At 40.9% G+C, this 14,820-nt stretch overlaps 1 protein-coding gene across 1 annotated transcript; it reads left to right on the forward strand.

Annotated features, from left to right (window-relative positions):
• Positions 1 to 12,137, forward strand: LOC310633882 (suppressor of SWI4 1 homolog). The gene is made up of 12 exons (XM_083351824.1): positions 1 to 86; positions 1,018 to 1,188; positions 1,621 to 1,722; positions 3,140 to 3,190; positions 3,674 to 3,844; positions 5,218 to 5,294; positions 8,152 to 8,259; positions 8,600 to 8,723; positions 9,366 to 9,444; positions 10,921 to 11,050; positions 11,206 to 11,366; positions 11,638 to 12,137. Exons 1-12 carry the CDS (start codon positions 69 to 71, stop codon positions 12,063 to 12,065), a joined length of 1,620 nt encoding a protein of 539 aa, XP_083207950.1. The 5' UTR covers positions 1 to 68; the 3' UTR covers positions 12,066 to 12,137.
• The last annotated feature ends 2,683 nt before the right edge of the window (positions 12,138 to 14,820 follow it).

Genomic DNA, 14,820 nt, shown 5'->3' on the forward strand with positions numbered 1-14,820 from the left:
CTGGAGACCGGAAGTGAGTGTATGCCGCGTGGTCGCGGCGAGAGGAACCCGAGGAGGCCGCGAGTATTATGGGGAGGCCCAGCAAAGTGAGGACTAAAGCTGAGGGGTGGCGAGTTACTTGAAAGACTTTGGGAGTTGTTGAATTTGTAGCCGAGCGCAGGTTTTGTGATCAGGGTGGTGAAAATGGAGGATGAGGGTGCCTTGAGAGGCAACGGAGCCTGGGATAGGTGCTGCGGCCGAATTGGTGAATGATAGAAGGACGAAACGGAATTAGAAGTCTTAGAACAGGGGTCTTCAAACTTGGCCCTTTTATGACTTGTGGACTTCAACTCCCAGAATTCCTCAGCCAGCAAATCTGGCTGAGGAATTCTGGGAGTTGAAGTCCACAAGTCATAAAAAGGCCAGGTTTGAAGACCCCTGTCTTAGAAATTGGAAGCCCAATTAGCGAAAAATAAAGATTTAGAAAACTCAGTATTGGCCTGATGCGAGATTGTTGCAATATATCCATGCTCAAGAAAATGACATGGATGTGTCCCATTTTTGTGAGAAAATAGTTGTTCGTCCTTGATTGAAATCCGTCCTGATTATAAAGTTGCTCTGCTTCTTAATGTGAGGTTCTAAGATATTGTTTCTATACATATTAATGGGACCGTTTCGCCTATCTTCCCAATTGGCTTATTCTTCCTGATACTTGGGTAATTCCAAACAAATGAACTGCAAATAATACTGTAAAAGTGCTTGGTTTTGAAATAGTTAAAATAAAAATTCCTCGCTGCTCTGACGTTTTTAGGGGAATATTCCGTTATTGGATATTTTAGATAATTTCTTGCCTCTAATCTTTGGTATACAGACATTTGTTAAGAAGAGAGGGGAAAACCAGAGGAAACCTAATAATAGCAGGCTATGGGAAAGTAACCTGAAATAAGAAAGTAGATTTGGTATGGAGGGGGATATTTGTTTTGCGTAACTTGAACCCTACTAGTGTTATTCTTCATTCAATTCATTTTTCCGTTTCAGACTAAGAATCAAAAGAAGGAGCGAGCAGCAGCCCAGCATCGATCTCAAGAAGAATATGGCAATGTGCCTCATTCCTTTGTGTTTCATCGTGGTCATATTGGCAAGAATATACAGCAACTCATCCAGGATGTTCGGCGAGTGATGGAGCCCTATACTGCTACCAACCTCAAGGTGAAATTATTAAATGATGCCATGGAAGGCTACTGTGGTTCATGGAAATAATTGCTTTACAGGTAGTGCTCATTTAACAACCACAATTGGGACTGGGATCTCAATCGTTGATATTGGGGTCATTTTCTAAAGCAAATATTAATTATGTAGATTTATATGTTTATGGAAACTTTATGTGAGCTTTATTCAAGTTGTAATTACTAGTGCTTGCATTTTATTTTCAAAGCAGACTATAAAATGAGGTGGGGACAGAGACTGTAAGAAGGAAAACAACTTGGCTAAATATTGTAACCACTCTAATCTTCAGTCCATTTTTGCAATGCTATTTACTTCTATTGATGAAGTAAAATTTAAATATATTTTATCCTAGATTTTGTCCCCAAAGCACACCAGACAGTGGAACAACCCTAGTCACTGTTGTGTCTTTTTTAGGCGCAGAAGAAAAATTCTTTGAAAGATTTTGTGGCAATAGCTGGACCTCTGGGTGTGACTCATTTCTTGGTCTTCACAAAAAACCCCACCAGTATCAACATGGTAAGTGATATGTTAAGGAAGTATTCCATTTTAAGAATCTATGACCCTGGTTGTCCATGCTAACTGGTCTAATCTGTTTTAATAATTTTAATTTTAATTTTTGTATCTAACTTTTATGTATTGCCCTGTTCACCGCCCTGAGTCTCTTGAGAGAAGAGCGGTATATAAATTAAATTAATAAATAAATAAATAAATAATAATCTGGGCCTCTGTTCAATTATATATTTTGGGGAAGATTTGGAGCATGTTCTGACCTGGCGCATAGTTTCAGTTTTCATGCAATACTATTACATCTTGTTGCCACCCAATGTGAAGAGGAGATATACCTAGAAGATGGCCATCTCCCTGGTTGCATGTGGCAATTCAGCCCTGTTATATGTAGGTAGAAGTAAAATAGGAAAGCTTCACTGTAACTACTCATCTTGAATCAATCAGGATAAAATTTTGTAGCTTCTGATAAATGAGCAGGAAAAAGACCTCGGAGCTGTGTTTCATGACAAGTATATACATGTAACAAATTTATTTCTTGTTGGAAAAAAATAAAAAAATAATTAAAAATAGAGCTGTTAATATTGTAAAGTCTCCTGCTGGATATTGCAGGCTTGAAATAAGATAGGGGAGTCAAAATGATCAAGAGATAGAGGCACTTGTCTTTGAGGATATATACAATATTCAAGACTTTGGTTTTTAAAAAGGCAAATAAGAGGTGACTTGCGGTAAAAAGAAATTGGCCCTTATTTAATTAAATATACCAAATACAGACTATTTTATTATATTTGTCCATACATAATTTACACCTAGTGTAAAGTAATTTGAAGTCACAAATTACACCAGGTCTTCAGTCCATTGAACTGGGATGCTGCACCACCCACAACTTGGAAGGACTGGTTGTAAATCTCCTTTTTCAGCACTGTCATAACTTTCAACAGTTGCTAAGTGAGCAGTTGGGAGAATTGTTATGTGGAAATATGAGCAGGAAGAATCTTGTGCTTATTTTTCTGCTTTGGGACTTAAGGCATCCAGATGGCAACAGTTGTGAAGAAATAAAATTGTTGAACCAAACAGATACTTAACAATCATTATTTTACATTGTTTGAAGGCTTCTGCTTTCACAGTGGTTGAATGTTAAGCTTATTTCTTCCCTGAACCGTTTTTAAATTTCTTTACCCAGTGAATTATCTTAATTCTATCTGCTTACCAGATGCAAATGATGACAATTGTCTAGCTGATTTAATTCTGTGATTCTTACTTCAAAGTAAACGCACTGATGCATCTGTATAAAGAGTGTCCATACCATTGGAAATGAAACAGAAGTAAGAGCTATAAACTATTAATGTTAGGGCCTGCTTTAAGCTGCTGAATCCTGCAATATTAGTACTTAGGAATTAATGCTCTTTCCTGGTGATTTCTCTCTTAGAGACTCCTGCGCCTTCCTGGTGGACCAACACTGACCTTCAGAGTCATTCAGGTACCAAAGGGATTATCTAGAGTGGGATAGGCTGGGTAGAATTTGTCTGGAATTTGTCACGGAAGGAGATGCTAATGCTTACGATTTTAACTGCTTGCTGTTCCTATGGATAGTATGCAGAACTGCAGATGTGTTCCCTAGTGTTTGTGTTCTGTGCTTGGGTGCAGAGTAGTTCTTATTCTCCTCCTCCTCCTCTTCCTTCTGTAACAAAATAATTGAAATTTGAAAGCTTTGTGTATTATTCATACAGAATGACCTTGCATAATTAATTTTCTATAAGTTCTGGCCACTGCCATTATCTGGTTTCTGAGATTTCACAGAGAATAGCCCATATATTTTCAAACCCCCATTTACTAGTTTGAAGAATACAGACATTATATAGGTTGTTTTAAATAAAAGCTGAGATTTTGAGGCAGTCCTTGAAATAGAGTCATCCCCTTTGAAAAGAATGTAAGCCTCACTTGTCTGTGTTGTTTGCAACAGTATTCACTCATCAAAGATGTTGTGTCGTCTCTGAAGCGGCATCGGATGCATGAACAACAGTTTACCCATCCTCCTCTCCTAGTGCTGAACAACTTTGGCACTGAGGGCATGCACATCAAGGTCATGGCCACTATGTTCCAGAACATGTTTCCCTCCATCAATGTTCACAAAGTGAGTATATTTAAGCTTGGAGATTGGGAAGCTAATTAGGTGACTAGTTTGCTACTCAGACTCCTCTGGTCTGATTCCTGTCCTTGTGATAACGTTGCTGCCTCAAAATTGAAGTGGGGGATAGAGCTAAATCTGATCCAGGCGTGGAGCACTGGTAGATGAAACCTAAATGGTGGCAGAGTTATTTTAAGATACTGTTCAGGTTCTTGGGGATAATTTTGATCCCGATGCAAGTGATGATAGCATATCTTGGATGATAGTTCTTTGTGATTTCCTTCCAAAGTAAACGCACTGATGCATCAATCCTTTATTACCCAGTTTGCTGGATTTTTGGTGTTTCTAACACTGAGTTCTTGTTAACTTTGGAGTGCAAGTTTTATAAATGCAGAAATGGAAGAGAGTTATTTAGTTTCAAATCTTCCTCCTCGGCTTTCAAAGTTGAATGTAGTTCTCCCTTTGAGTTGCACATATATTGTTCAAATATACCTAGTGGCCATCTCTAACTGTGGAAGGGGGAAGGAAGACATAGGTTAAAGCTCATTCCCACTGCCTGGGTTAAATATGATTTTAGTCAACCCAGAAATAAATTTGCTTTTTGAGAACCTGTAGCTGGAAACTGTGGAGATAAGATGCTCCCGGAACATTTTCAAAAATGTTCAGGGAAGAAAACAGAGATTTTCCAAGTTTTCCTCTATTCCCCTCCCTCCCAGAAATATTTAAATCAACGATAGTTTAGAATTGGACATAAGAACTCTTGGACTTGGAAGTTCAATCATTGGGAAGTAGTTTGAGTACTGATTTGTTGGCAGCTGGAAAATCTTAACCTGAGGTTGCTTTTCAAGAAAGGGCGCAATACTGGAAGAAGGAGGACCTGCCTACTATTGAAGAATGGACTTTGAAAGTTTCTAACTTGGCAGAAATGGCTAAAATCTCGGCATATGTGAAAGATCACTCACAACAGAGATATATAGTGGAATGGAAAAGATGGATTGATTTTATTCAGAACAAATAGGGGACTCCAAAGTATCATTTAGCATTTGAATAGTTATTAGTTATTGTAATTAGAGGCTATATTATTTTTCTTTTCTATGGCTAAGGAGAGTTAAAGTGCGATAGGGTTTAAAGAGTAATTCTAGTAATTAGAATATTTTAGAGTAAGATTGTATGATGTAATACCCTGTATTCGGCTCTGGGAAGTCGGGGGTGGTGTTGGGATGGGAGGGATGGGGAGGGGGGGTGGGGTAGATGGGGTATATGTTTCAAAAATGTATTTTAAAACTTTCAAATAAAAAAAAAGAAAAAGAAAGGGCTGGAGCCTTAGTCTGAATCCTCGGGTCTCATCATGGGTGCCCTTCTTTTTCCCTACCTGTCAGGTCAATTTAAATACCATCAAACGCTGTGTCCTGGTCAACTACAATCCTGACACTCAGATAATGGAATTCCGTCACTAGTAAGTAGGTTTTAATTTCTGCTCTGTGCCACTCTTGCTTCTGATGGTTTGAAATAGACTGCACAGTCTTGATGTGAAATACGTTGTATTCAATGCACAGAATTCTGCGGTGCAGTATGAGTATGCACTCGGGGGGCAGGGAGGAAGGAAACGTTTGCAGAGTATCCAGTACTTTTTTGGTGTGCTGGAAGCTAAGGGGAATTTATGTGTCCTTTGCTATTTTCATGCTAGCTCTGGGTCCCTGTCCCACACCGGCTCTCCCTAACTTGGTTTGTCCAAATGAATTGGATTCCAATCCCCATCATCCTCAGCCAGCTGAGGGTAGAGGAAGATGGAAGTTAAAGATCAGTGTGTTGGGAAAATGGAGGCAAGGCTTTCCTGCTGTCCACAATGGCTCTATCATGACTACAGATTCCATTGCAGACACAAACAGGGGTTTGTCCAAGCTGGATGCAGATGATGAGAGCATAGCAAACTGAGGTGTCTCTGATTTTATTTTTCAGTAAACGCTCTGATGTGTCCAAGCCGGTTAGAAATGGATTTTTTTTAATGATGGGTGACAGCAGTTTTTTTTTCTGATGAGCTCAGAAATCGTTCCTCTTTTTATCATACAAACCCAGACTTCCCCTAAAAAGTAGTCAAAGCAAAGAAGAAAAGTCATCAAAATATTCATGTTACTAACCAGTGGCTATTCCTTAACATTTAAGACAGTTTACTGAACAATTTAAATAGTAGGTAAAGGGGAAATTAAATACAAAACTCTGCAAATTTTCAAGCAGTCCTCTAATTGAGCCTCCTGACAGTAAAACATTTAAGCAGTTATAGAAAAAAGGGAACTCTTCAGACTATTTTACATCTAACAAAATAAGTATCTTTCCAGGTTTGTGTGATCATTTTGTTTTGCAATGGTAAAGCATTTATTTAATCATCTTGTTAATTTTTTAATTGTTGGCATGTAATTCAAGAGGAATTGGAACCTGCAAAAACCAGGATAAATAAGATGTCTACCCAAAGCTTTGACTAAAAAGCTGATTGCAAAAGGAGTAAATTTTAGATGGCTGACGCCAGAAGGGATTCTAATCAATTGGAATAATACAAGATATCGATAGGGTACAGTGTGGAAGGCAGAGGATTTTGATGAAAGATATAGAGCATTTCTGGGAGAAAGAACACAATATCAACAAGCCAGAAACAGACGGAACAAACAATAGAGCAGGGCTTTTCAACCTTTTCACTCATTGTACCGCTTTTAGGATATGACAACATCCGAGTACCACCAGTCGCCTAGCAAGGTGTCAAAAACTTGATGACCAAAAGAAAAAAAAGGAAAAAAGTGATGAAGTACAGGTAGTCCTCGACTTACAACAGTTCGCTTAGTGACTGTTTGAAGTTACAATGGCACTGAAAAAAGTGCCTCCCAAGCCACAGCCAAGCAAGACACATGCCTGCCCACCCGGTGGTGCTCTTCCTCCTGTCCTAGGTTTCCATTGTTGTGAGCATTTCTGTTGAGGATTGGCAGCGGAGGTGGGGTGGGGTGTTTGGTTTTTATTCCCCCCATCTGCTGGGTGGTTGTAGCAGATTTTGGTCACTTCACATGACCCTGGGGCACTGTGACCGTCATAAATATGAATCAGTTGCCAAGCATCTGAATGTAAATCACAAGACCCTGGAGATGCTGCAACATTCCTGTTGATCAGCGCTTCTTCTGGGCTCAGAAGTGCCAGGATCAGTACCGAGCTCCAGTTGGAGCCTGGCACTGATCCTGGCGCTTCCGCTGAGCCCTGACAGCCCCGAAGAAGAGCTGATGCTGGCGCTTCCGCTGAGCCCTGACAGCCCTGCAGCTCCAGCCATCTCTCGCTCAGGCTTGTGTGGTACTACCACCGGTTCAGCTCATTCCCCTCCCCCACTACCACTTTTCTAGGATGGTCGCGTACCACCTGCCAGGTGCCAATGTACCACTGGTGGTACTGTACCACTGGTTGAAAAGCCCTGCAATAGAGGAAACAACTACACAAATGGAAGAAGAAAAAGAGAAGATGAATCAAGAAGATGAGGGAACAGTAAGAGCAGAGGATTACGAGATCAACAAGACCTAAATTTAAGTAAATCAAAACAGAGAAGGAAAATGGATTTTTTTTTCAGTGAATATAAACGGATTGAATTCCCCATCAAAAAGAAGAATTTTCAAACAACTACAGAAATTAAAACATTGATATAATTTGTTTGCAAGAGACACATAAAAAAACATCATAAATTTTTGGAAAATCCAAAATTTGGAAAACTATTACACACCAGTCTTCTTTTTCTTTATTTTACACTAACATTGAGAACCATAGCAGTTAGAAAACTTAAACAACAGTTGGAGCGGTTCATTCGATGAAGTCAGGGTTCAAAGAGCTATATAGGTCCACTTAACGGCTGAAGGGTCTTGTTTATTTCAGAGTTTGTGTATAAATTGTTTCTTGTTAATATGAGGACAAGAATAGACCTTCCTGACGTACTATCTCTTCTCTTGCATAAGGCTGGTAATTAAACCATTAATTTAATATTGACTGTCTTCCGCAGTCTTGTACACTAGACTAGATTGTTGGATTATAAGTCCCAGAATTTCCAGACGGCATGGCTGTTAGCAATTGTAGAGCTCTAATCATGATTCTCAAGCTCCTTGGCCAGAAGAATGGTCTTTCTCGGGCCTGATACCATGGTACCTTCCCTTGGAGAGATGCCAGGACTTGAACCAGGGCTACCTCTCCTCCTCCTGTTCCCCCGCCGCCGCTGCCGCCGCCTCAACAAAGTTGTAATAAAATGTGCTTTTTTTCCTGATGAAATCTACTGACACCTATCCTGTATCTTGTAGCAGCCTGAAAGTAGTGCCAGTGGGCATGAGCAAAGGGTTGAAGAAGCTCCTGCAAGAGAGATTTCCTAACATGAACCGCCTGGATGACATCAGTGAATTGTTGGTCAGGTGAGAGAGCTGGGGTGGGGGTGTGTACTGTCTGCCTGCTCCTTCCACCTAGAATTTAGCTTTCTTTTGAATCCTGGGGGTTGAATTCTGCAGAGGTGTGAGAAAGGGAGGTGATTTGAACTCAGGGCTGGGGTTGTGTCTTCATTTTACAGTATGTGCACTCTGTTGGTCAACCTATCCTACCCCAGCATAGTGCCCCTCCGTACTCCAGTCAGCACCATGCTAACCGAGATTGGTGGGGTTTGTAGTCCAATACATCAGAGTGGGAATTATTTTCAGTGCTGATGATAGTCATGCTAGAAAGAACAAAAATGTGTTGTTTCATTGCCCTGACCTGCAGAGACATCAATCTCTCTGAGAGCGAAGCTGAGCAAGATGGCAGTCACAATATCACGGAGCTGCCTCAGGCCTACGCTGGTCGTGGGAACATGAAGGCCCAGCAGAGTGCAGTCCGACTCACTGAGGTCAGTCAGGAATGTTGTCCTTGAGAGTTGGGTGGGAGTGTTAAAAGATTGGAAATGCTTTACGGACTTTCGCTGAAAATAGAAAAGAGTGAAGGGACAATAAATGGATGTGACTGGGGGAAAAAAGAGTAAGTAATAAGCTGAAGGGATTTTTTTTTGTAAAATCAAAGAGGGACGATGAGTTTGTTTATAACTGTTGAAAAAAAGGTCACACTGCTTAGTTTTTCTGATTCTTGCTTATTTTCTTTTAAGTTTTGCTCTTTGTTTTTTTTTCTTTCTTTACATTAGTCTTTTACTTATGTAAACAGTCTTAGTGATTCTACTAAAAAAAAGTTGGGTGAACATGGATGTAGCATAGGGGCTAGATAGAGCAGAAAACCGAGCTCTTCTGAATCTCTAGCTCAATGCTTTTCAAACTTGGCCACTTTAAGATGGGGGGACTCCAACTCCCAGAATTCCCCAGCCAGCAACGCTGGCTGGGGAATTCTGGGAGTTGAAGTCCACCCATCTTAAAGTGACCAAGGTTGAAAAACACTGCTCTAGCTCATCTTTCTTTGATCATCTGGCTTTGGAATGGGCCCCCCATACAGCCTTTCTCCCTTTCTGCTCAAGATGCCTGAATTTGAATTTCTTTGTGTCCAGATTGGCCCTCGGATGACCTTGCAGCTCATCAAGGTGGAAGAAGGACTAGGACAAGGCAATGTACTCTACCATAGCTTCAGTAAGGATTGTGGCTCTTCTGTTTTAATTCTTCTTGTGTTGGGGAGCAGAACCAAGAATATTGATGGAGGCATGTTCAAGAAGATCTCTCCTATGGTGGTGTACTCTATGACTTAGAGGATAATTAGTGTGATTAGTACAGTTGCTCTTCCAGTACTGTTGCAAACATTTCTCCCTTTTTGCAAGATTCTTTCAACTGGAACAGAAAGTTTTTGGGAGATCAGTGTTGTGCTTTGGAGGAGCTGATGAACGTACATCATGGACTTGTTTTAAGAAACCTTGGATGACTAGCCTTGGAGGTTTGCACTTTTCAAACGTGTGTGCACGAGAGAGAACTGAACCCACTGGCTAAGAACACCTCAACTACCTCTTGCATCCCTCGATCTAATAACTTGGGCCTCCAAAACATTCAAGGCCAAATTCAGTGTTGTAGCCCCCTTGCACTTTGTAGTTTAAAACAGGTCCATTGTTTGATCACTTCCAACTTGAAGTGAAAAGAGCCTTGGTGGAGCAGTGGGCTGATGCCTCCTTAAGTAACACCAGCTGCCTGCAATCAGTGCAGGTTCGCATCCCACCAGGCTCAAGGTTGACTCAGCCTTCCATCCTTCCGAGGTAGGTAAAATGAGGACCCAGATTGTTGGGGGCAATTAAGCTGACTTTGTAATAATGCCGCTTGGTGTGTGTGTGTGTGTGTGTGTGTGTGTGTGTGTGTGTGTGAAAGCCCTTATAAGCAGGCATATACATAGAATGAAGACTATTGATGCGTGCTTAGATTGTAAGCCACCCTGAGTCTTCGGAGAAGGGCAGGATATAAATGGGATTAAAAAAAATATTAAAGGGTTGTAAAGTTCCAGGCAGATCCCGTTGGGGTGTGGATGTTGTGGATCTAAGGCACAGCTAGTTTCATGCAAGTACATTCATCGAATCCTAGAGTTGGACAGAGTGATTTAGGCCATCAAGACCAGCTCGCAGTCCTCAGTGCAGGCATCCCGATTAGACAATCCCAGACAAATCATTTCTAACCTCTGCTTGTATATAGGTACTGAAGGGGTGTGTGTGTGTGTGTGTGTGTGTGTGTGTGTGTGTGTGTGTTCCACTGCCACCTTTCTGGCTGGTTGGTTCCTTTGTTGAGCTACTCCATAAAGAACATTTGCTGTGTCATTTCCAGACTGGGCAAATAAAACACTTCCTGAAACACTAGAGAGCTGCTTTTAGTCATAATGAATTAGATAAATGAATGATCTACCATTGCAAGCTAGCTCCCTGTCTTCCTATAAATTGATCTGTCTTTCAGCAGTCAAAACATTTCTGAGACTTCACTCAGTTTATTGCTCATCATGGCAGATGGGTTTTACCTGTCCCTTGGTTGCCTTGAGGCTTGCATAAGTGAACGAAGGGGGAAGCTATCAGCCTGACCTTAGTGGCTCTTCTTCCCTGGGCAATTTCCCATTGGGTAATCTCCTGTGCCTTCTCCCAGTTCACAAGACCGAAGAAGAGATCCAAGAAGCCTTGGCCAGAAAAGAAGAAAAACTGAAGCTCAAGGCTCAACGGCGCCAAAAGCAAGAGGCAGATGTGGCCCACAAAAAAACACTGAAGCAAGCTCATCGGTAAGGGTTGGGAAGAAACGGGCACTCAAGCCAGGAAAGCTGCTCTTCCAGGCATTTGTTTCAGCACGGGGGGGGGGGTAAGTGGGAGTGGTGAACGTCCCTTTGGGTTGAGAAGATTGGCCCGGGGCACTCGTGGAAATTATCCTTGGCCACAGGAAGAAGAGTCTGGCAGGGATGAAGAGGAAGACGGAGCAAGCGGTAGGGGGAGACAGCGATGCTGAGGACCCTGGAATGCAGGAGCAGCAAAACGTAGACGAGCCCTCTGACGACGATGTGGAATATTACCGCCAGGAAGTTGGGGAGGAGCCAGATGAAGGTCAGTGCCTACTTAGTAGGCTTTTAAAGTAGAACAATTGGGTGGTGCAGGAGGGAGAATTTGGGGAGGAGCCAGATTTTCCAACAACCCCATAGGAGGGTTTCCTCTTTGTTCTCATAATGCTACAAGCTGTGTCTTTTCTGAAGCTGTTTTTCCTCTTTCTGGGTGGGCTGTGGCTTCCTACTTCCTACTTCTTTAAAAAAAAAAAGTGTTGAGAGTCTAAAAATGACACTTCTTCACTGCTGTGTCTACTGCGTTCCGCTCTTTCTAGATCTGTTCCCACAAAGCAGAAAGAGGAAACGGAGGCTCAGCCAATCCACCACACCCAAGAAAAAATGCAAATACGTGCATTCAGTGCAAGATCAGAGTCAAGAGCGTATGGGGGCCAAAGCAACAATGAAACACAAGAAGGCTTCCCGGCCTGGTCAGCAGAGGCAGCCACAGAGAGACACTCCTCAACACCGACAGGGGAAGAAGTTGAGCCAGCAGCAGAGGAATACAAGGCAGTACAGGAGGCCACGGAATGTAAAGCAGAAGCAGCCCCAGGCTGCAAGACAGCCAGGAGGCAAAAGACAGACAGGCATTAGGCCTCTGGGATCACGATGGCAGGGAAAATCTAGACTGGGGCAGAAGCAGGCCTTCAAAGGAAAAAGCACTTTCCGAAAAGCAGGGCATTCAAGGAAGCAAAAATCAGCATAACGTCCTGAGCCTCTTGCATGGTCTTTGTGATGTACTGGTGGTTTTATAAAATATATATATTGACTTCCCTAATCTGCCTCCTCTTCTTTTTTGGGTTGGACCTATATATGCTGTGGTGTGGGATGGGTTGGAAGTGTCTTTAACAGCTGGAAAGGGCAGTTGATCAAAGTTTTTTTTAAGAGGACTTGCGCTTCGGGAGGAGATGAAATAAGGAATAGATGGCCATTTCTTTTGAGGATTAAAATTTTTCTACTGCGATGCAGAAGGTTTCTGAAAAAAGTAAGTTTTTATTTGATAATGTAGAACAAAAATGGCAAAGAAGGATATACCTATGACTGCTGATTTTATCGGCAGGATTTTTTTTTCTTTAGCAATAATAATAACTCTCACCTTTTAAACTCTGGTTCTCCCGCAAAGGTTTCAAAAGATAGCAAATATATTTGGCTTCTTTGTGGGCAGCTGCAGCTCTTCAGAGGCTATAAAAAAAATAATTTGCTAAACTTACTCGTCCAAAATGTAGGGGCAGGTTTACGGAAATACATCCTAGTTGTATTCAAGGTTAAATCTGTGGAAGAAAATACAAGTAGTCCTTGACTTAACAGCCATTCGCCTGAAAAAAATGACTTGCAACCATTTTTCACACTTTTAACATGGTCACCTGATCAAAATTTGGATGCTTGGCAGCTGACTCACGAGCATTGCAGTGTCTTGGGGTCATGTGATCACATTTTGCAACCTGACAAAGTCTGGGGAAACTTGCAGCTGCTACTAACTTAATCACTGCGTGATTTATTTAACAACTCTGGCAAAGAAGGATTTAAAAGGGGGCAAATCTCAACAATGGTCTTGCAGCAGAAATTTTTGGCTCAATTGTCATAAATTGAACACTACCTATATAATGATATATTTATTTTTTGGTCAGTGTTTACTGATGATTGGACAATGTTCCTACAGTTTTCTTAGCAAGATTTGGAAGTGGTTTACTGTTTCCTCTTTCCTAGGCTGAGAGAGAGATTGGCTGGCTCAAAGCCATCCTGTTGGCTTTGTGCCTAACGTGGGACTAGAACTCACAATTGTCTAGTTTATAGCCTGGTGCTTGAAACCACTACACCAAATTTGCCCTCTAGCAATATAAAACTTTATGCAGTAGTTTAGATATGGCAATTTGACATCTTTTACATCACGGGTGTCAAACTCACCTTGTCACATGACGTTGCAATGTATCGTGACTTCACATTGCCGGAGCTGGGGTGGGCATGGCTTCTGCATAATGAAACCAACCCGCAGGCCCACAGTTTGACACCCCTGCTTTAAATTGTCAAATTGCCATAGATTGAATTTTAGTTTAACTTAGTAAATCAAGCCATGGTTAATAAAGATTGATAATAGCTATAGAATATACTTTTCTAGAACTAAACTCAAAAATCAAAGCTAATACATCAAATTGATGAAAAATAGGTGATGAATATTTTACTATTAGAAAAATTACAATTTCTGAGATGGAGGCAATTGTTCCATTGGTTTCAACATGTTTTAAAACAATGACATTTTAGTCATTGACCAATAAAAAATAGAATCAATAAAATGAACAACACAAAAGTATCCCCTACACATTTAGCAACTACTTGTGAGCAAAGCAATGTCATATAATTGTAAAAAAAAAATCCAGAGATTGCCGTGACTGAATTTTTAATCTTGGCATCCTTATCATAAACACAGATGTTTAAATCCCACTGGTTACAAATCTAGGCAGCACACGTACACATCAGGTTCTTTGAATTGATTATTTTATTTTATTGTGTGGACTCTAGCAAGACTAATCAACTTTAAAGTTGATTAGAATCCAGGGCCAAAACCAACTTTTTCCATTACTGTAATCGTTTTCACACTAAGTACCAAGTTCCTGATTTAACTGGTGATTGCTGTGGTCTATTCAAAAATGACATAGGATTGGTGGTGGAACTGGATCCAAATAATGCCTCCCTCTGCTTATCTCTGGTTCTTTGAGATGGGCTGCATTTGGGAGTTAGGTTAGCTAAAGCAGGGCTCTTCACATTTGGCCCTTTTATGACTCATGGACTTCAATTCCCAGAATTCCTCAGCCAGGCACGCTGTCTAAGGAATTCTGGGAGTTGAAGTCCATGAGTCATAAAAGGGCTGAGTTTGAAGACCCCTGAGCTAAAGCATTCTTTCAGAATTCTATCATTTCAAATAGCGTTTTAGTGGCCTTTTTTTTCCTAAGCCAAAAACTCCTCTCAGTCTCACTTGACTAAATGCAATAAACCTTTCTTTCTTCTCTAAATTATAAAAAAAACCCTGCTTTTTGTAGTTGTATTCAAAAGTGTGATATGGAATGACATTGAAGATCTTGGAGCTAAGATCTCAGCTGCTTCTTAATCACATTCATTTTTCTCAGTAGCATTATTCTATCTTATCTCACATTCTCCCAAGTTATCCTTGGAGTTTAAAATTATGTACAGGTAGGATTTCAGAAAAAGTCAAATCTTTTTTCAGCTCTGGGATTTATTCTTTGATGGACAGCCAGTCTTAGGATCCCTCCACCTCATGCTGTCTTGCATTCTTGCTCTATTTTCAGCATATTGTGATCACATGCAAAAGAGCTGTAAAAGTCCTTTTCATTGTGCAAGGGAGGTTCTTTTCAACTTTATTCAGTCATGATTCATCTACTTCCTCGTACAGTTTCAGAATTTACATAATAATTCACTACCTCATTTTGAATGTGCACTTCAAAACT

Source organism: Vipera ursinii (assembly GCF_947247035.1).
Source record: "Vipera ursinii genome assembly, chromosome: 2".
Classification (NCBI taxonomy): Eukaryota; Metazoa; Chordata; class Lepidosauria; order Squamata; family Viperidae; genus Vipera; species Vipera ursinii.